The sequence below is a fragment of the Orycteropus afer genome, unplaced genomic scaffold (assembly GCF_000298275.1).
Source record: "Orycteropus afer afer isolate SDZICR_OR568_19922 unplaced genomic scaffold, OryAfe1.0 scaffold00962, whole genome shotgun sequence".
Lineage (NCBI taxonomy): Eukaryota > Metazoa > Chordata > Mammalia > Tubulidentata > Orycteropodidae > Orycteropus > Orycteropus afer.
In genome coordinates this window covers 244600-265204 of record NW_006922549.1, presented here as the reverse complement: position 1 = coordinate 265204, position 20605 = coordinate 244600, and the positions used below count along the sequence as shown (strand labels likewise).

Below are 20605 nucleotides of genomic sequence, written 5' to 3'. Positions count from 1 at the left end.
AAAAAAAAAAAAAAAAAAAGACCAAGTTTGCTGGTCTGATAAAGCCTGATAGACCCCTGAGACTGTAGCTCCTAGCCACCCTTCATGTCTGGAATTGAACTTACTTCTGTGGCTTCCAACCAACAATAGACAGGCATCTGGGATGAACATTTACATCAGGTAGATACAGTCCTTGGAGTGATCAGTCATGGGAGAACAAAAGGACAGTGTTTGCACAGAGAGACAACTTGGGACAGGAGTACATGGGAGGGAAGGTCACAGGGAAGAGGTAACTATGGGGAGGAAGTGGGAAAAGAGCTGTGGGTAATTGTAGTCAATGTCATGAGACAAAACGTGTAGAAACTGCTGGATGTAAATGAATTTGCTCTGTAAAATTTCACCCAAATCACAATAAAAATTTTCTTAAAAAAAAGAATTATGAAGACTATAAAGAGATAAATCTAATTATAAGCTAATAAGATGATGATCTACCCAGAAAAACCAACAGAATAAAAAAAGAAAAAAGAAACTATTAGAACTAGTAAAATTCAGTGAAGCTGTTTGATACAAAATCAACTTACAAAATTGTTATTTTTCTACATCAGCAATATTCATCTAGCAAATTAAATTTAAAAACTACATAAATACAAGAGTCATATGTGTGTGTGTATCACACTCATGATTTAAAAATATAGAAAATATTTAAGAAGAAAAGATTGCTATGGAAAATTCTGTCAAAATTACTCTATGAATTCAAAGTGATCCCAATCCAAACACAAGTTGGATATTTTTTAATGACTCACTAAATTTATTCTAAAATTTTATATGCAAGAATAAAAGTATATCACAAGTTAAGTCAATCTTGGATATGAAAAACAAGAGTCAAAGCGGGCTTGCTTTTCCACATATTAAGAAATACTTAAAGACTGAAAAATAAAAACATTCTGATATTAGCATAAATCCAGACAACTGTATCAAAGGAAGAGAACTAAGTGCTATATACCAATGAATATAGCAGGATTCCTTATTCAATAGTGTTGTTCAGAAATTAATGAAGCAAACCAATTTTTAATGGATGGCAGAGGGAAAATTGGTTCACTATGCCACTTAACACATTTACTCCAAATTGATTAAATACATAATATGAAGAGTAACCTACAGTTTATAGAAGAAAACATAGGAGAAATATTCATGAAATAGGCAAGTAAATAAAATTCTCAAAGCACAAACCTAAGGCAAAAAACATGAATTTGCACTTCCAGTAAAATGGTGGAATAGGCAGACAAGCTACACAGACCCTCTTCAACAAAGAAAAGAGAAACCAATTGGCAGAGATACAGAATAATCCTTGAACTCTGAGGTTTGAAAGGAAGTATACAGAAGTGGATTCAGCACCAACTAGTGGAAAAACCTGAATGAAAACATGAGTACAGAGACAGTCAGAGCAGAGGACTGTCAGCTACTCTGACAGAACCAACAGCCTGAATATTTCCAAGTGTTGTTGGGACCTGAGAATTGACCTAAAGATCAGCCCTGGTCACCAAAGGCTGCAGGGACAACTGTGCTGGTGGCCTGTGACTAGGAAGGGAAACAGCAGGGAGGGAGACAACCAGAGCTGTGGACTTTCCACTGTCCAGAGTGCGCAGCCATTTTGATTATTTACAAGTAGTAGCCATTCTGGATATTTAAAGTGACTGAGGGTGCAGCCATTTTGACTGTTTACAAGAGGCAGCCATTTAGGATATTTAAAGTGACCAAAGGTACAGCTATTTTGAATATTTACAAGTGGTGGCCATACTGGATTCTAAAGTGACAGCATTCTCATCTAGATTCCAGGGACTTAAGAATAGGTTCTATTTACCAAGGACGGCAAAGACATATGGGAGGCTGACAATAGGAATGGACACAGGTGGTGAGTGTATAAGTGCTGCCAACAGAGGAGCACAGTACCCTGCTTACTTAGAAAAAATCCAAAGAAAACAAAAATCATGGGCAAGTCACTCCAAAATATAATCACCCATTAAATATAAAAACATCACAGACAATTAAATATAAATAAAAAAACATCACTGACAGACAAGTTCATCTCCCTTAGCTGTTCCAAATCTCTCCAGCCACTTCCTGGCCTTCCCTCTACCTGTTCCGGCTGTCAGCCTTGGCTTCCCACTTCCTACCTGGGTGGGGATTCTCCCTCCCCTTCCCTAGATCCAGACTTTGGCTCTGGCTTCTTCCTGGTTCCTCCCTTGGGTCGGGGCTCTGCCTCCCCCTACCTAGATCTGGCTGTCAGCCTTGGCTGCTTTTCATTTCCTGCCTTGGGTGGGGGCTCTCCCTCCCCTTACCTGGATCTGGCCATTGGCCCTGGCTTCTTCCTGCTTCCTGCCTTGGGCAAGAGCTCTCCCTCCCCTTACCTGGATCTGGCAATCGTCCCTGGCTTCTTCCCACTTCCTGCCTTGGGTGGGGGCTCTCCCTCCCCTTTCCTGGCTCTGGCTGTCGGCCCTGGCTTCTTCCCACTTCCTGCTATTATTCAAATTTATACAACAACCACTAAAGCCAAAGATACAGAAATCGAAGATTTCTACCAATTTCTGCAGTATGAAATTGACAAAACATGCAATCATGATGTATTCATCATTACTAGTGATCGGAATGTGAAAGCTGGAAACAAAAATCATCAGTAGTTGGAAAATATGGACTTGGTGATCCACATGATGTTGGAGATCGAACGACAGAATTCTGCAAGACTAATGACTTATTTGTTGCAAATAACTTTGTTCAACAATATAAATGGTGGCTATCCACGTGGACCTTGCCAGATAGAACAGACAGAAATCCAAGTGACTGCATCTTTGGAAAGAGGTGATGGAGAAGCTCAATGTCATCAGTCAAAACAAGACCAAGAGCTAACTGTGGAACAGACATCAACTGCTTATACACAAGTTCAAGTTGTAGCTGAAGACAATGAAAACAAGTCCATGTGTTTTGGTTACTTCATGTTGCTCTAACAGAAAATTCCACAAATGGATGGCTTGAACAAATAGGAGTTTATTCCCTTACAGTTTACAGAGGTTAGAAGCCTGACTTCAAAGTGCCAGGTCTAGGGGCTGGGTGAAGACCTTGGTCTTCAGCTCGACTTCTTGCTCCCAGCCCACTGCAGTTAGACATGTCTCTTCCCTCAGGCAGCTGCTGGCTGTTGAGGCTAACAAGCCCAAGGTCAACAAGTAAAAAGGCACAAAAAATAACCCAACCAAACTCAATGCCATCAAATCAGTCCCAACTCATAGCAACCCCTCCTTGGGTTTCCGAGGTGGTATTTCTAAAGAAGTAGATTGCCCAATCTTCCTTCCGAGGAGTGGCTGGTGGGTGTGAACCACCAGCCTTCTGGTTAGCAGTCAAATGCCTTAGGCAATATGCCACCAGAGCTCCCTAAAAAGTCACAGTCCCGATATTACCAACCATACAATAGGCCATTGATTCAAGTCCTTTAACAGTCTCAAGATCAGCAGACAAGAGGGCAGTCTGCTGAACAACAACTTCTTACATACTAGAAGCAGGCCACATCCTTAAAGCAGCGACACAGCTGCTCCAATAGATTCCACCATGGAGTTGATTACCAATCTCACTGTGGGGGGTAACTACATCCAGCTGCCCAGCCACTCAAAACCAGGCCCAGCCAAGCTGACCACAACCTTAACTACCACACCATGAGACCAAAAATATGACCCAGATTACATCCCACCTGAATTTAGAAATCATCTGAAGAACAGATTTGATGTGCTGAAACCCAATGACCAAAAACAAGATGAACTGTTGGATGACCTCAAGAACATCATACATGAAGAAAGCAAAAGGTCAGTAAAGACAGGAAAGGAAGAAAAAACCAAAATGGATGTCAGAAGAGACTTGGAAACTTGCTTTTGGATGGAGAGTAGCTAAACCAAATAGAAGAAATAATGAGATAAAAGAACTGAACAGAAGATTTTAAAGTGCAGGTCAAGAAGACAAAGCAAAGTAGTATAATGAAATGTGCAATGACCTGGCATTACAATACTAGAAGTGAAGAACATACTTGGCACTTCTCAAGCTGAAAGAACTGAAGGAAAAATTCAAGTCTCGAGTTGCAATACTGAAAGATTCTATGGGCAAAATATTGAATAATGCAGGAAATATCAAAAGAAGATGGAAGAAATACACAGAGTCACTGTACCAAAAAGAATTGGTCAATGTCCAACTATTTCAGGAGGTAACATATGATCGGAAACCAATGGTATTGAAAGAAGTTCAAGCTGCACTGAAGGAACTGGCAAAAAACAAGACTCCGGGAATTGATGGAATGTTGTTGTTAGGTACTGTTGAGTTGGCTCCAATCCATAGCAATTCTTTGTACAACAGAATGAAACACTGCCTAGTCCTGTGCCAGGAGATGTTTCAACAAAGAGATGTAGCACTAGAGGCACTTACTCATCTATGCCAAGAAATCTGGAAGACAGCTACCTGGTCAACTGACTGCAAGAGATCCATATCTGTGCTCATTCCAAGGAAAAATAATCCAATAGAATGTAGACCCTTTTAAAGTGCTAAAGAGCAATGATGTCTCTTTGAAGACTAAGGTGCACCTAATGCTAGCCATGGTATTTTTAATCACTTCATGTGCATGTGAAAACTGGACAATGAATAAGGAAGACCGAAGAAGAGTTGATGTTTTTGAGTTGTGGTGTTGGCAAAGAATACTGAAAGTACCATGAATTGCCAGAAGAACTAACAAATCTGTCCTGGAAGAAGTGCAACTAGAATTCTCCTTGGACGTGATAATGGCCAGACTTCCATCTCACTTACTTTAGCCATGTTGCCAGAAGGGACCATTCTCTGGAGAAGGATATCATGCTTAGTAAAGTAGAGGGTCAGCGAAAAAGGGGAAGGCCCTCAGTGAGATAGATTGACACAGTGGGTGCAACAATGGGCTGAAATATAGCAAGGATTATGAGAAAGGCGCACAACATCAGGTATAGCAGTACCATGAATGTATCTTACATATATAATGTTGAACAAAAAAACCAAAAGCCAAAGAACATATACTGTATAATTTCATTTATATAAAGTTCAAAAACAGGTAAAACTAATCCATGGCGTTAGAAATCAGGAAAGTGGTTATTCTGGGAAGAGCAAAGTGTGTAGTGACTGGGAAGGGCACAGAGGGGTTATGAGATGCTAGTAATGTTCTATTTCTTGTCCCGAATGGTGGTTATATGAGCATATTCACTTTGCATAATTTACCACACTGTTCAATCACAATCATGGGTAGTTTTCTATATGTATATTACATTTGAATTTTTTTTAAAGTAAAAAAATTAATCAAATATTAGATAAAGGAAAGAAGGAACTGCTAAATCCAAAACAAATTTGTCAAAGAAGTTAAACAATTGGCAAGTAGCTAAAGTAAAAACCATGACAGGGACAGTAAAAGAAAATACAAACACACACATATGCGATTCTTTTGCATTTACACATATGCAATTCTTTTGGGGAGAATGGGTAGAAATACCTACTTCCTACACAAGTCTAAATACAGAAAATCCTAAAAAGGAATGAAATCTAAAATGTAGATAGACTAATTGGCTTAGATATGAAGAAGGAATGCACTTGCTGTGCTGAAATTTAGAGGAAGTAAAAGAGAAAAAAAGCACGAACGCTCATATGGAAGAGGCCTTGGGACTTTGAGGGAAATTTCTGGATAACGTCTACATGGTGTTCTCTCTCAAGTGCCCCATTTTGTGCCAGATCACCCTTCACTTACCCAAACACAAGCCTCTTGTCAGTTCTCTGTCAATCATCCAGGGCTCTTTTCCTTGTTCCAATAAGGAGATCACAGCTGGTTTAGAACTGGAAAGTCCTGCTTGCAAGAAAGACATGAGACATTGTTACGCTGTGGGTGTTCTCCCAGAACTGAGATCCACTCCCTTGATGATCAAAGAAAAGATGTCCCTATAGGAAGGACCACAAAAAGATGGAGAAGGTAAAGCTTTAGCTGTAGCCAATTGGAGCTGCCCATTAACAACTCTTCTATTCAAATCCAAACAACTCTTCTATTCAAACCATTCTTTTGGGAACAGGGAGCGGGAATTCAGTTGGCTACTGAAACGAGTAACTCACAATGAAAGAGATGTTCCTGAGGGCTGACTCTAAATTTAGGGGGAACAGTTATCCTTACCCACTGAAACCAGGTTGCTGTAATTCTCCAACATCACATCTCTGTATAAATTCATCTGATCAGAGTCCAGGCATTCCCATTCCTGCAGAGAGAAGTCTATGGACACATCCCAGAACATCATTAACCCTTGAAGCAACAAACATGCTTCACAATGGAAAGAGAGAAGAAAAAAATGGTATTAGAGGAGGTAGTGGCAGGCTCTGCAGAAAACAAAAATTAGTGAGCAAATTGAAGGTGCTAGAATTCTCTTAGGAGGAGCTCTGGTAGCATAATGGTGAAGGCATTTGACTGCTACTGGTGGTTCAAACCCACCAGCTACTCTTCGGAAGGAAGGTTGGGCAATCTACTTCCACAGTAATACCTCCTCAGAAACGCAAGGGGGGGTCGCTATGAGTCAGGTTCAACTCAAAGGCATATAACAACAACAATAACAGGTTTCTCTTACATCAGCAAAGATTTAAGTCTGCGTACAGAGATACATACCTAGAAATGTACAAATAGAGTACTTTTCCAATAAGATGAAACAGCAAATTCAGCTTAATACCTGCCACACAGTAAAGTCTTCATTAATGTGAGTTCTTTCTTCCTTCTGTTTTTCCTTTTAAGACCCAAATGTAGTGCAGTGATTATTTGGCTCTTCTAGTCATGGTTTTCGTGAATCCCTCTAGATGACTGATTCAAACTACACAAATGTAAGGTGACTGTGGCCCACCAAGGGGATTGGATAGCTTGCTGATAAAGAAAACAAGACACATGGCACCCTTGTGGGGGTGGGACCATCCAAATAAGATATATGGAACCATGCTAACATGGGGATTGCTCAGTTTTGCAATTCTGCTAAGCTTAAAATGAGCCATCCCAGAGGCAGAAAAGGGGGATTTCACTGCCACCAAGAGATAAGAGCTGGTGGTTGAGCATGTCCTTGGACCCAAGACCTCTGCGCTGAGACAGCAGAGAGATGTCAGCAGCAGAGGGTGCAGAAACAAACAAACAAACAAACAAACAAAGAGTAGGAGTCAGAACAGCGGGTTTTCCACCTGCAGAGCAAGAAAGCTGAGTGCCATCAGGCAGGAGCCTTGGTGGTGGAGTATGGTGCCTCTTTGGGCACCTATTGGCAAAGCTACTATATAACAGTGGCCCAAGTGGAGCAGAGGTGGAGTCCAGGGAGAAGCATGCCTGTAGCACAGCTGAGAAGCTGTCCTGATTGAAGAACTGTATCCTGCTTTTACAATTTTTTAAACAGAAATAATGGAAGATGTGGAAAAAAAAAAAAAAATAGCAACACATTGATGGAACTCTCAAGTTAAAAAAAAAAAAAAAAAGTAAAAGCCAGCAGCCTACTGTAGTACTTGGATGAACAATATTTGCAAGGTTATAAAAGAGGAGGCAAAACAAAACACGACTGAGAAAATTGTCAAAGACTTGCTAACAGAAACTCTCCCCCATATCATGAAGGAAGAAATGATATCCATCCAAGAAGCTCAACAAACCCCATATAGGACAGGATAGATCCTAAGAGAAAGTCACCAAGACGTATCATTATCAAACTTCCCAAAACTAAAGACAAAGAAAGAACCTTGGGAGCAGCTCAAGAAAAATGAAATTATCACCTACAACGGACAACCAATAAGACTAAGCTCTGATTTATCAGCAGAAACCATGAAGGCAAGAAGGCAAAGGGATGGCACATACAAATCCCTGAAGGAAAAGAACTGCCATGCCAACCAAGAATTATAACATCCAGCCAAACTGTCCCTCGAATGTGAGGGTGAAATCAAGACATTCTCAGATAAACAGTAATTAAGGGAATTTGTGAAAACCAGACCAACCCTACATGAAATACTAAAGCTAGTCATTCCAATAAAGAACCCACAACAGCGAATAACAAATTAAAATTAAGACTGCTTGACACCACCACCTAGAAACCAAATCAGAAAAAGATTCTCAAAATAAGCTCACAAAAAATAGTATATATAGAGAAATAGGGGAGTCAATCTCCAGACACCAGCAGCAAAGCAAAGAGAGGGAATAAAAGTCTTAATTACAAAACTTCCAAATGGAGAGGAAGTCAGGATGATGTCTTTATGGAATAGACTATTCCAAATGTAGGGAGATAAGAATTTACTTCAGGGTAACCACAGAGATATCTAACAATCCTTCTAAGAAAACTCAGAAAGAGTTTGTAACAAGGGCTTAGTAAGCACTAAACAACAGTGAAGAAAAGAGAAAAAAACACTTGATAACAAAATGAACTTAGCACAGAAAAATATTCGGAACAAGGAAATCACCAACAACATAACAAAAAACACAACAGAATGACAGCAATAAATTCATACCCATCACTAATTGCACTCAATGTGAATGGACAAATGCACAAGTCAAGAGATAGACTGGCAGACTGGATAAGAAAGAACAGCCATCAATATGCTGCCTACAAGATACCCACCTTAGATGCAAAGAAAAACTAAATTAAAAATCAAGGGGTGGGAAGCAATATATCAAGCTAATGGCAACCAAAAAAGACCAGGGGCAGCAATATTAGTTTCTGATAAAATAGACTTCAAGGTAAAAACCAGCATAAAAGACAAAGAAGGACACTGTATGATGTTAAAAGGTCAGTTGACCAAGAGAACATTACCCTAATAAATATCTATATATCCAATGAAAGAGCTCCAAGATACATGAAACAAATATTAACTGAATTGAAAGGAAAAACACAACTCTACAATAATAGTAGGAGACTTCAACACACCACTTTTAGGGAGTGACAGAACAACTAGAAAAAAATCTAAACAAAGATACGGAAGAACTCAACAACATAATCAACTAACTTGACCTCATAGACATATACAGAGTACACCACCCAACAAAAGGACAATACACATTTTTTCTCCAGTGCACACAGATCATTCTCCAGAACAGACCATATGTTAGGACACAAAACAAGCCTCAATAAATTCAAAAACACTGAAATACTACAAAGCTTCTTCTTAGATCACAATACAATAAAATTAGAAATCAACAGGAAGAGCAAGGGAAAAAAAGTCAAGTATGTGGAACCTGAATAATACACTGCTCAAAAACTACTGGGTAACAGAAGAAATAAAGTCTGAAGTAAAAAAATTCCTAGAAACAACTGAGAATGAAGCTACAACTTACCAAAACTTTTGTGACACAGCAAAAGCAGGGCTCAAAAGTCAATTTATAGCAATAAATACACACATCAAAAAAAGAGGAAAGAACCCAAATCAACACTTTAACTCAACAACTCCAACGATTATAAAAAGAGCAACAAAGAAACCTACATTATCCATAAGTAAGGAAATAATAACAATCAAAGCAGAAATAGACGAAGCAGAAAACAAATAAACAATAGAGAAAAGCAACAAAACAAGAAACTGGTTCTTCAAAAAGATTAACAAAATCAACAAACCACTGGTAAATTTAAAAAAAGGAAAAGAAAGAGAAGATGCAAATAACACAAATAATAAATGAAAAAGGTGACATCACAACAGAACCAGTGGGGGAAAAAAAAAGATAACAACAGAATATTATGAAAAACTGTACTCCAACAGATTCAAGAACCTCAAAGAGATGGAAACACAAGACCTACTTAAACTAACCCAGTCAGAGACACAATACTTGAACAGACCCATAACAAAAGGAGAAATTGAGAAGGTCATAAAAAAAACTCCCCACAAAAATGTCCTGGCCCAGACAACTTTATTGGAGAATTTTACCAAACATTCAGGGAAGAGCTGATACCTGTATTACTCAAATTATTCTAAAACATAGAAAATGATGAATACTCCCAAATTCATTCTATGAAGTAAGCATAACACTGATACCAAAACAAGTTAAAGATACAACTAAAAAGGAAAACTATAGACCAATTTCCCTCATGAATATAGATGTAAAAATCTTCAGCAAAATGCTAGCCAACAGAATCCAAAAAACATATCAAAAAAATAACATATCATGACCAAGTGGGATTCAAACCAGGTATGCAAGGGTGGTTCAACATAAGAAGAACAATCAAAGTAATCCACCACATACACAAAACAAACAAACAAACAAAAACATGTTGTTGTTGTTGTTATGTGCCGTCAAGTTGGACCTGACTCATAGCGACCCCTCCTTGGGTTTCCGAGGCAGTATCACTACAGAAGTAGATTGCCCCATCTTCCTTCCAAGGAGTGGCTGGTAGGTTTGAACTGCCAGCCTTCTGGTTAGCAGTCAAGTGCCTTAGGCACTATGCTACCAGAGCTCCTAAAAGAACCATATGATCATATTACTCGAAGCAGAAAAGGCATTCAATAAAATCCAACACCCATTCCTGTTCAAAACTTTCAGCAAAATAGGGAAATAAGGGAAAATCTTCAGCACAATAAAGGGCATATATGCAAAACCAACAGCCAACATTATGGTTAATGAAGAAAGACTCAAAGCATTCCCCTTGCCAAGAAGAATAGAAGACAAGGATGCCCTCTATCACCACTTCTATTTAACACTGTATTGGAAGACCTAGCCAGGGCCATAAGACAAGAAAGAGAAATAAAAAGCATTCAAATAGGCAAAGACAAAGTAAAGCTATCTCTGTTCCCAGATAACATGATCCTATACATGGAAAAACAACATACTCGGCAAAAAAAAAATACTGGAACTAATAAATTTTTGAATAAAGATTCAGCAAAGTGGCAGGATATAATAAGGCCAACACACAAAAATGAGCTGGATTTCTCTGTACCAACAAAGACCTCTGAAAAGGAAATAAGGAAAACAATACCATTTACAATAGCTATCAACAAGATAAAATACTTAGGAATACATCTTACCTAGGAGCTCTGGAAGCATAGTGCCTAAGGCACTTGACTGCTAACCAGAAGGCTGGCGGTTCAAACCCACCAGCCACTCCTCGGAAGAAAGATGGGGCAATCTACTTCCATAGTTATACTGCCTCGGAAACCCAAGGAGGGGTCGCTGAGTCGGGTCTGACTCGAGGGCACATAACAACAACAACAACACATCTTACCAATGACACAAAAGACTTACACAAAGAAAACTACAAAACACTAATACAAGAAAGTACACAGGAACTACATAAATGGAAGAATGTGTCATGTTCACAGATAGGAAGACTGAATAGTGTGACTATGTCAATACTACCCAAGGCACTCTACACATTCAATGTAATCCCAATCTAGATTCCATCAACATTTTTTAAGGACATGGAAAAAATAATCACTAATTTCATATGGAAAGGAAAGAGACCTTAGATAAGCAAAGTACTGCTGAAGAAGAAAAACAAAGTAAGAGGTCTCACACTCCCAGATCTCAAAACCACAGCCACAGCAGTCAAAACAGCATGGTATTGGTACAATGACAGACCAATGGAACAAAATCGATAACCCAGAAATAGACCTACCCATCTATGGAAAACTGATCTTTGACAATGGGCAAAACCCATTAAATGGGGGAGAGATACCCTCTTTAACAAATGGTGCTGGCAAAACTGGATATCCACTTGCAGAAAAATGAAGTAAGACCCATACTTTACCCCATACACAAAAACAAACTCAAGTTGGATCAAAGCATTAAATGTAAAACCAAAAACTAGAAAGTTCATCAAACATAAAATAGGGGCACACCAAGGGGTCCTAATTTACTGTATAAATATACTATCAAGCATAACCCAAAATGCAGACAGGCAGTGGAAGAGAAACTAGATGACTGAGACCTTTTAAAAATTAAATTCTTATGTGCGTCAAACAACTTCTTCAAAAGGGTAGAAATAGAACCTACAGGTTGGGAAAACATATTTGGCTATGGCATACTGACAAGGGTCTTATCTGAAAAACTTATAGAAAACTTCAACACCAAAAAGACAAACAATCCAATTCAAAAATGGGCAAAGGACATGAACAGACACTTCCCTAAAGAAGATATACAGGTAGCCAACAAACACATGAGGAAATGCTCATGATCATTAAACAATGAGATATTATCTCACTACAGCAATAATACCAAAGTTCAATAAGACAGAAAATAACAAATGCTGGCAAGGTTGCAGAAAGATTAGACTCTCATACACTGTGGTGGGACTGCAAAATTGTACAACCATTGTAGAAAATGGTATGGTGTTTCCTTAAAAGGCTGAAAGGAGAGATACTACTTGACCCAGTAATTCCATTACCAGGAATATATACTAAAAAGGTGACATGAACAGACACATGCATACACCACTGAAGCACAATTCACTATAGCAAAGAAATAGAAACAACCTAAATGCACATCAACAGATGAATGGATAATCAAGCTATGGTACAATGGAATACTATGCAATATAAAAGAATAATGAAGAATACATCAATCATCTCACAACATCGATGAATTTGGAGGACATTATGCTGAATGAGGGAGCTCTGGTAGCATAGTGCCTAAGGCGCTTGACTGCTAACCAGAAGGCTGGCGGTTCAAACCCACCAGCCACTCCTCGGAAGGAAGGTTGGGCAATCCTACTTCCGTAGTGATACTGCCTCGGAAACCCAAGGAGGGGTCGCTATGAGTAGGGGCCGACTCGACGGCACATACCAACAACAACAACAACAACATGCTGAATGAAATAAGTCAATCAAAAAAGGATAAATATTGTATGAATCTATTATTGTAAAAAGTCAAGGAAAGTTTTACTCAGGGAAGGAAATTCACTTTGGTGGTTGCTAGGGATGCGACAGAAAGGGAGGGAAAATTTCAGACTAGTTGGGGGTCACATGTTGATTTGGGTGGGGGGACAGGTGGTATGGAAAGAGTCTGTGACCAGCATGGTGACACTGGGGAAAGGAAAGACACAGAAATGTGCCCAAAAGATATATACAACCAAGGCAAATCCTATTACATGTACAATACTGCATTACCACTGGCACCACGCACCAAGGTACAGGTAAATGCACAGACAGGCGAGAATGTCATGTGGAGGTAGGCAAACAGGAATATACTCTAGATCAAGGATAGATCTGGGTACATATGCACTTGTGCTACAATATTAGCCATACATTACAGAAGCAACAGAAGACAAGGTTGGAGTAGCTTCCCAGAGACAACCAAACACTTTGAGAGAGAGAATCACTGGGCCTGCGGGCTCAGGACCATAGTCTCAAGGGATATCATGCTCAGTTAGCACAACATAGTACATAAAAATCTTGTTCTACATCCTACTTTGGTAAGTAGCAACTCGGGTCTTAAAAGTTTTTGAGTGGCCATCTACGATGCAACTACTGGTCTCTTTTCCTCTGGAGCAAAGAGTGATAAAAATCAGAATCATCTGGAAACAACTAGTCCAAAGGTAAGATGGACCACAAGGACCTCAGCTTTCATGACACCGAGACCAAAAGAACTAGATGGTGCCCACTACCAAAGCCAACCACTCAGAAATGGATCAAAACTGGAGATCCTGAATAGTGTGGGAGGAAAAATGTGGAAAGAAAATTCAAAAACACAAAAATGACCAGAATTACTGGTTGGAGAGAGATTGGCGGAACCCGTGAGGCTATGGCTCCGGGTTATCCTCCAGGCCTAGAAATGGACTGACTTCCATGGATTGGCTCCCAGTGCAACAGCAGGAAGACCTACATGCAGAAAACCTACCCCAGGGTGATGTACCCACCTACTCTAGGGAGATGCACCCATTAGATCAATCAGCCATGAGACATCAGAGGGGCAGCATTCACACAGAGGGAAAGCTGGACAGATAGGAATGCATAGATACGAAGTGCACTGGGAGAGGGTAGTCACAGGGAAGAGAGGGGAAGAAAGATTTTTATGGTTGGGGATAGTAATCAGGGCTATGAAATCAAATGTGCATGAAATGTTGAATGTAAAACAAATCTGATTTGTAAATTTGCATCCCAATTTAAATACATATATATATTTGCAAGGTTTTAAATACGTTGCTATGTGTTGGAATCAATGACAACAAGAAGTTTGGTTCTTAAGAATGTAAATAGCAATGATTTAAAGAACAATTACAATATATTGTATTCCTCACTGGAAGTGAGGAATATGGTATGGGAAATCTCAATTTACATTCATCTGCAAAGAACTCACTAGAAAATGTCTACTAAAAGTATAAAAATAAGAATATTAATGATTGTCCAATCTTCCTTCCGAGGAGTGGCTGGTGGGTCTGAACCGCCAGCCTTCTGGTTAGCAGTCAAATGCCTTAGGCACTACGCTACCAAAGCGCCTATATTAATTAGAATTATAGGAAAATTGCCCAGAGAAGCAATAAGAAGATTGAGGGTAGCCACCTGGGGGACGTGGGATCGGGTCGGGGGACAGGGCTCTGCCATTTTTAAGTCTTTTAACACTCCTTGGATTTTTACAATTTAATACTGGTTAAACATTAATTTAAAATAGCACTACTTACAAAGCAGCACAATATAAATTTCTTGAAATTTATGACTGTTACAAGATTTATTCTTCACTATCACAACATCTTTAATTTTATAATGTTATTAGTGGCAGAATTCTCCAGAAGATATTACTGAATAATCTTTTCCAGTTCAGACATTTTGTTTGGGCAGGATTGGGTGTATGACTTCAAACTTATGCCTTAGGTGATCTTACTCATCATTACAGTTATAAATTTTCCTAGTTCCTGGGTCACTAAAGGAAGAGGATCAAGGTTAATGGATCTCTCAGTAACTAAATTGCCTGTTCAGCCTCAAATTGAATCATGTTACTGATGTCTACCTCTCACATATTTCCTGGCAATAGATACCATCACTGGCATTCCAAACCATAAAAAGTCTCATAAACCAGAAGAACTAATCCCATACCATGATTTGGATCATAGCCCTGTAATGATCACAGCTGTTTCATATGTGCTCTCACCTAAGATTTCATTACCACCTCATTAAATTAGCCTAATAAGGGCAGGTGCAGTGAATTGCTTGATGTGCCCCTTCTAGCCACTGTCCTCCATTTTGTGTTGTACTGTAATTCCTATTATCCATGCCTGTTTGGGGTGCTGTGGTAGTTAAGGTCGGGTGTCAGCTTGGCTGGGCAGCTAGTAGTAGTCATTCCCTAGAATGACTGGCAATCGACTCTGTGGTGGGATTTGCCATGAGCAACTGAGTAGCTGCTGACTGTTAAAGCCATCCACTTGGGTTATTGCTGTTGGAGCAACACAGGTGGGATATATCTTGAGTCCCACCTTGCTAGAGGGTGTAACTCAAATCACCACTGTTAGCTTCCTTGAGGGTATACTTATGAATCTTTTGGGAAGGTCTGCCCTCCTCTTGATCTGGTTCTGCGTTTTGGCTCATCGTCACCTCACCCCTGGATTTGGGACAGCAGCTGTCATCTGATCTGCTGATCGAGGTTCATCAAACCCAGAGAACTGGGAAGATCCTCCAGACATACTTACAGACCTGGGACTTGCCAGCCTGCTAGCCTCCACCACCACTACATGGGAGGATCTCTTGGGTGTCTGTGAGTTTTGTGAGGCGTTACAGCAAAATACAGAACCCTAAGATGGGGGACATTACTGAGAGGAGGAGGAGGAATTAATGTCTGAAATGATGGAGTGGCACAGTAGTCTGGACATCTGGGATATGTTTAATTTCCACCTCACGGGGACTGGCCTTGTGCTGATCTTTCTAAGAAAATTTGTTCAAGTAGCAGGTTCATTCAACAAATAAAATATGTCCATGCTGTTAAAGAAAAGGGCAAGGAGTCCTTTTACTAGCGCTTGGCTGCTAACCAAAAGGTCTGTGGTTTGAACTCGCCAGTTGCTCCATAGGGGGAAATGACCTGTATCTGCTCCTATAAAGATTACAGCCTAAGAAACTCTATGGGGCAGTTCTACTCCGTCTTATGAGATTGCTATGAGTCAGAATTGGCACACAGCAACAAAACAGCAGAATCCAGAAGCTAGGGAAGGCAAAGGAAGCCCTGAGGAACCACAACAACCAGAATAATCAGGTTAAAAGTGGCTTTTCCTTGATTCTATCCTTGCTCACTCTATCTATCCCATATAATCACATTAAGACCTGTTATAAAGAATGGACAAGTCTCTCCATTTCTTCCCCTTTCCCAACACTGGAGCTTCTAGATGGATGGTGGGCAATTAAGTTTGACTAGGAGACAGAGTAATCCAAGTACCTGTTTCAACTGCAAATATTCAGGCCAAACCAGTGCCTGTCCTCAGTGATATTAATCTGGGTCAAGAAGCAACAGACCTGTCCTTGGCTGAACCAGCCTCACATATGTAATAAGAGCACAAGGCCTTGCAGACCCATTTGGATCAAACATTTTACTGAATAAACGGAATGAAGTCTTCTTACTTCCAAACTCAAAAAGTTCATCAGCCTCCCCATCCTGAGTTCTTGTTCTACCTTCCAATTCTGATATGTAAGATTTTTATTTTACTTTGGACCTCTTGCCATGAAAAACAGAAAAAGTTAACAATCTTTCCTTTCATAGCTTCTGGATAAAATAAAACTTCCTTGCCCTGAAATTACACAACACACACACACACACACACACATTTATCTAAAAATTTCCAGGTGTTCTGTTTTTATATTTTGTAGAGTCCCTGAAGAAGTTTTATTTTTAAAGTCTAGTCATTTTGCTAAGGTATTTTGAAGTTGGTTATTTGAAGTCAGTTTTCTTAGGTACATGTTTCTCCCAGAGAAAAGATAACCTAGACTTAAGTTTTTTATTTTTGGAAAATTTTCCTGGAGTATTATTTTAAATAATACTTCCGTACAAATGTTTTATTTTCTTTTTCCATCCTGTAAATATTGTGGAAATCAATGTAAGTTGAATCTTCTTTTTCAACTTAACCAGATTACTTCTGATACTTTTTCAGTTGTATTATTTCATTTTCAGTCCTTTCATGCCTTTTGCACAAATAATTTCTTTTAGAAGGATCAACACAATCTTTGACAAAGGGCCGAAATCCATTAAGTGGTGAAGAGGTTGTCTGTTTAATAAATGGCCCTGGCAAAACTGGATATCCATTTGCATAAAAATGAAACATGATCTGTGCCTCACACCATACACAAAAACTAACTCCAGATGGATCAAAGACTGAAATGTGAAACCTGAAACTATAAAGTTCCTCACGGAAAAACTAGGGGCACATTTAGGGGCCCTAATATATGGCATAAATAGACTACCAAGCATAACCCAAAATGCACAAACAGTAGAAGAGAAACTAGATGAATGGGACCTTCTAAAAATTAAATTTTTATGCTTCCAAAGACTTCTCCAAAAGAGAACCTACAGGCTGGGAAAAAATATTTGGCAATGACATATCTGACAAGGGACTTATCTCTAGAATTTATAGAAAACTCCAACACCTCAACAACAAAAAGACAAATAATCCAATTAAAAAAAGGCATATGACTTGAATAGACGCATCACCAAAGAGGATACTCAGGTGGCCAACAAAAATGAAGAAATGTTCATGATCATTAGCCATCAGAGAGATACAAATCAAAACAACGAGATACCATCTTGCCCCAGCACTAATAGCAAAGTTAAACGAGACAAAAAATAACAAATGCTGGCGAGGATGTGGAGAGATTGGGACTTTCCTACACTGCTGGTCGGGACTGTAAAACGACACAACCACTGTGGAAAGCAGTATGGCAATTCCTTAAAAAGTTGTAATTAGAAATACCATTTGACCCACCCATTCCATTACTAGATATATATCCTAAAGAAGTGAGAGGCATGACAAGAGCAGACATATGCACACCCATGTTCATCGCAGTTCTATTTAAAATAGCAAAAAGGTGGAAACCACCTAGGTGTCCATCAACTGAGGACTGGATAACCAAACATACACACAATGAAATACTATGCAATCCTAAAGAATAATGTAGAATCTGTAAAACAACGCATAACATGGAGGAGTTTGGAGGACATTATGCTGAGTGAAAAAAATCAATCACAGAGGGACAAATATTGTGTTAGTCCAATATTGTAAAAGTCAAGGAAGGGTTTATATATGGAAGGAAATATTCTTTGTTGGTTACCAAGAGTGGGAGGGGAGGGGTGGGAACACTGTTAGATAAGTAGAGAAAAGTATTGATTTAGTTGAAGAGAAGGGCAACGTACCAAATGTGAGTGATCAACATGGTGGCACTGAGGAAGAGGAAGACAAGAGAGAGGTACATGGGAGGTACAGACAAAAAAGATGAACCCTTTTACACATACAGTAGTGTATTTTCAGTCAAGGTAAACATGGGTATACGCGTGGATAGATGGGTAGACAGTCTGAAATATTAAGTATGTCTATGCAGTGGGAGTGTACCCAAGACCATGTACAGGGTTGGCAGGCAATGGTTCTACAAATATATTTGTATGTTCTGTAAGAATTCCCAGGTGTATAGTAGATCTGACAAGAGTCAAGGTTGTAGTCACTTCTTAGTCACAGCCAGCTACCCAGAGGGAGAGAGTAGTTGAACCTGTGGCCTCGGGACCATAGTCGCAGGGGACATCAAGCTCAATTGGCATAACATACTACATTCTACCTCCTACTTTGGCAAGTAGCGACTGGGATCTTAAAAGCTTGCAAGCAGCCATCTAGATACAACAATGGGTCTCTGCTCGTCCAGAGCAAAGAAGAATGAAGAAAACAAAAGATTCATGGAAACAATTAGTCCTAGTGACTGGTACACCACGCAACCCACAGCCTATACAGCTATGAGACCAGAACTAGATGGTGCCCGCCTACCACTGTCAACCACTTGGAGAGGGATCTATGTAGGAGATCCTGGATAGAGAGGGAGAACAATGTGGAACCAAACTCAAAATCATTTGGGAAAAAGAAGGGGGACCAGGTTTGCTGTTCTGATAGAGCCTGGTGGAACCATTGAGACTATGGCTCCTAGCTGCCCTTCAGGTCTGGAATTGAACCCACACCTGTGGCTTCCAGCCAAACAAAGACAGGCATATGAGCTGTACATTTACCGGAGGTAGATACACTTCTTGGAGAGAACCATCATGGGAGAAAGAAGGGCTGTTTATGCATAGGGAGACAGCTCAGGGGGTAGGAGTGCATGGAGGGATGGACACAGGGAAGAGGTAACTATCGGGAGGAAGTGGGAGTGGAGCTGTTGCATTGGGGTAAATTATAGTCAATGTCATGCAACAAAGTGTATGTGAACTACTGTATGGAAAGTGAATTTGCTCTGTAAACTTTCACCAAAATTACAATATAAAAAAAAGAATAAAAGAAGCTGAAATCCTCCTTGCTAATGTCTATTTGTAACCCCAAAATCAACACTTGAGGAGGTACTTTTGCAGTCATTCACAGATGTGTGTAGAACAGCAAAAAACTCAAACTGCCTGATGCACACATTCCCAGCTGAGGTTGTTTCAGCTCTCATACATTAAGCAAGTGTCCATCTCACACTGAATTCAGTACCATGTTTTTCACATTTCTGTGCCTTTTGTTGATGATTTTGCTGCTTAAAACAGCTCTCAAGTATTGAGCTAAAGTGCTATCTGTGTTCCTAAGCACAGGAAGACTGGAATGTGTTAGACAACTCTGCTCACGCATGAGTTACAGTACTGTTGACCTTGAATCCAAGGTTAATGAGTCAACAATGTATGTATCACATAAGGTATCTCTAAAGTGAAACACACATAAAACAAGGTTATATATTGATCAGTTGAGACAAATATTGTGACTAGAATCTAGAAGCAACGATTCAGTATTTGCTAACCGTTTGTGGTGACTTTATAGAACATAACGATTGTGAATGAGAATCAACTCTGTGTGTGTGTGTATGTGTACAAATCATTAGTTGCCCATCAATTTGGCAAAGATTTAAAGTCTGATACGACTGATCTGAGAGTGTTACTTTGGAGATTCCCTACATAATTATTTGTTAAACTATGTTGTTGTTGTTGTTGTTGTTATGTGCCGTCGAGTCGGACCCGACTCATAGCAACCCCTTTTATTCCAGGCCTGAAGTGTATCCCAGGGCCATGTTATTGGGGGTCCCACCAGACTCCATCCAACCTATAATCCATGTTTTTCCTCCCAATCTATCCAGGATCTCCAGTATTGATTCCTTCCCAAGTGGTTGGCATTGATGGCCAGGTACCATCTAGTTCTTCTGATCTCAAGGTCCATCATGTCCTAGGTCTGATTGTTTCCAAATGCCCTTGTTGTTTTTTCAATCTTCTTTGCTTCTGATTACAGGAGACCATTAGTTGCATCTTTATTGGCTGCTAGAAAGCTTTTAAGTCCCCAGTCGGTACTCACCAATTGTTTTGGTTACCTAGTGCCACTCTGACAGGAACATACCACAAATAGGATGGCTTGAACAAAGAGGAGTTTATTCTCTTACAGTCTGGGAGGCTAGAAGTCCAAGTTCAAAGTGCCAGGCTCTAGGGGCT

General features: G+C 39.7%; 1 protein-coding gene across 1 annotated transcript in view; it reads right to left on the bottom strand.

Annotated features, from left to right (window-relative positions):
* LOC103212432 (zinc finger protein 829) overlaps positions 1-20605 on the bottom strand; it is a 90240-nt gene that overhangs the window by 17664 nt on the left and 51971 nt on the right. The window contains exons 2-3 of the mRNA XM_007958409.2: positions 6185-6310; positions 5771-5866 (exon numbers count right to left, since the gene is read on the bottom strand). Of these exons, the coding sequence (XP_007956600.2) occupies positions 5771-5866; positions 6185-6310 (222 nt within the window). The remainder of the gene's footprint in view (positions 1-5770; positions 5867-6184; positions 6311-20605) is intronic.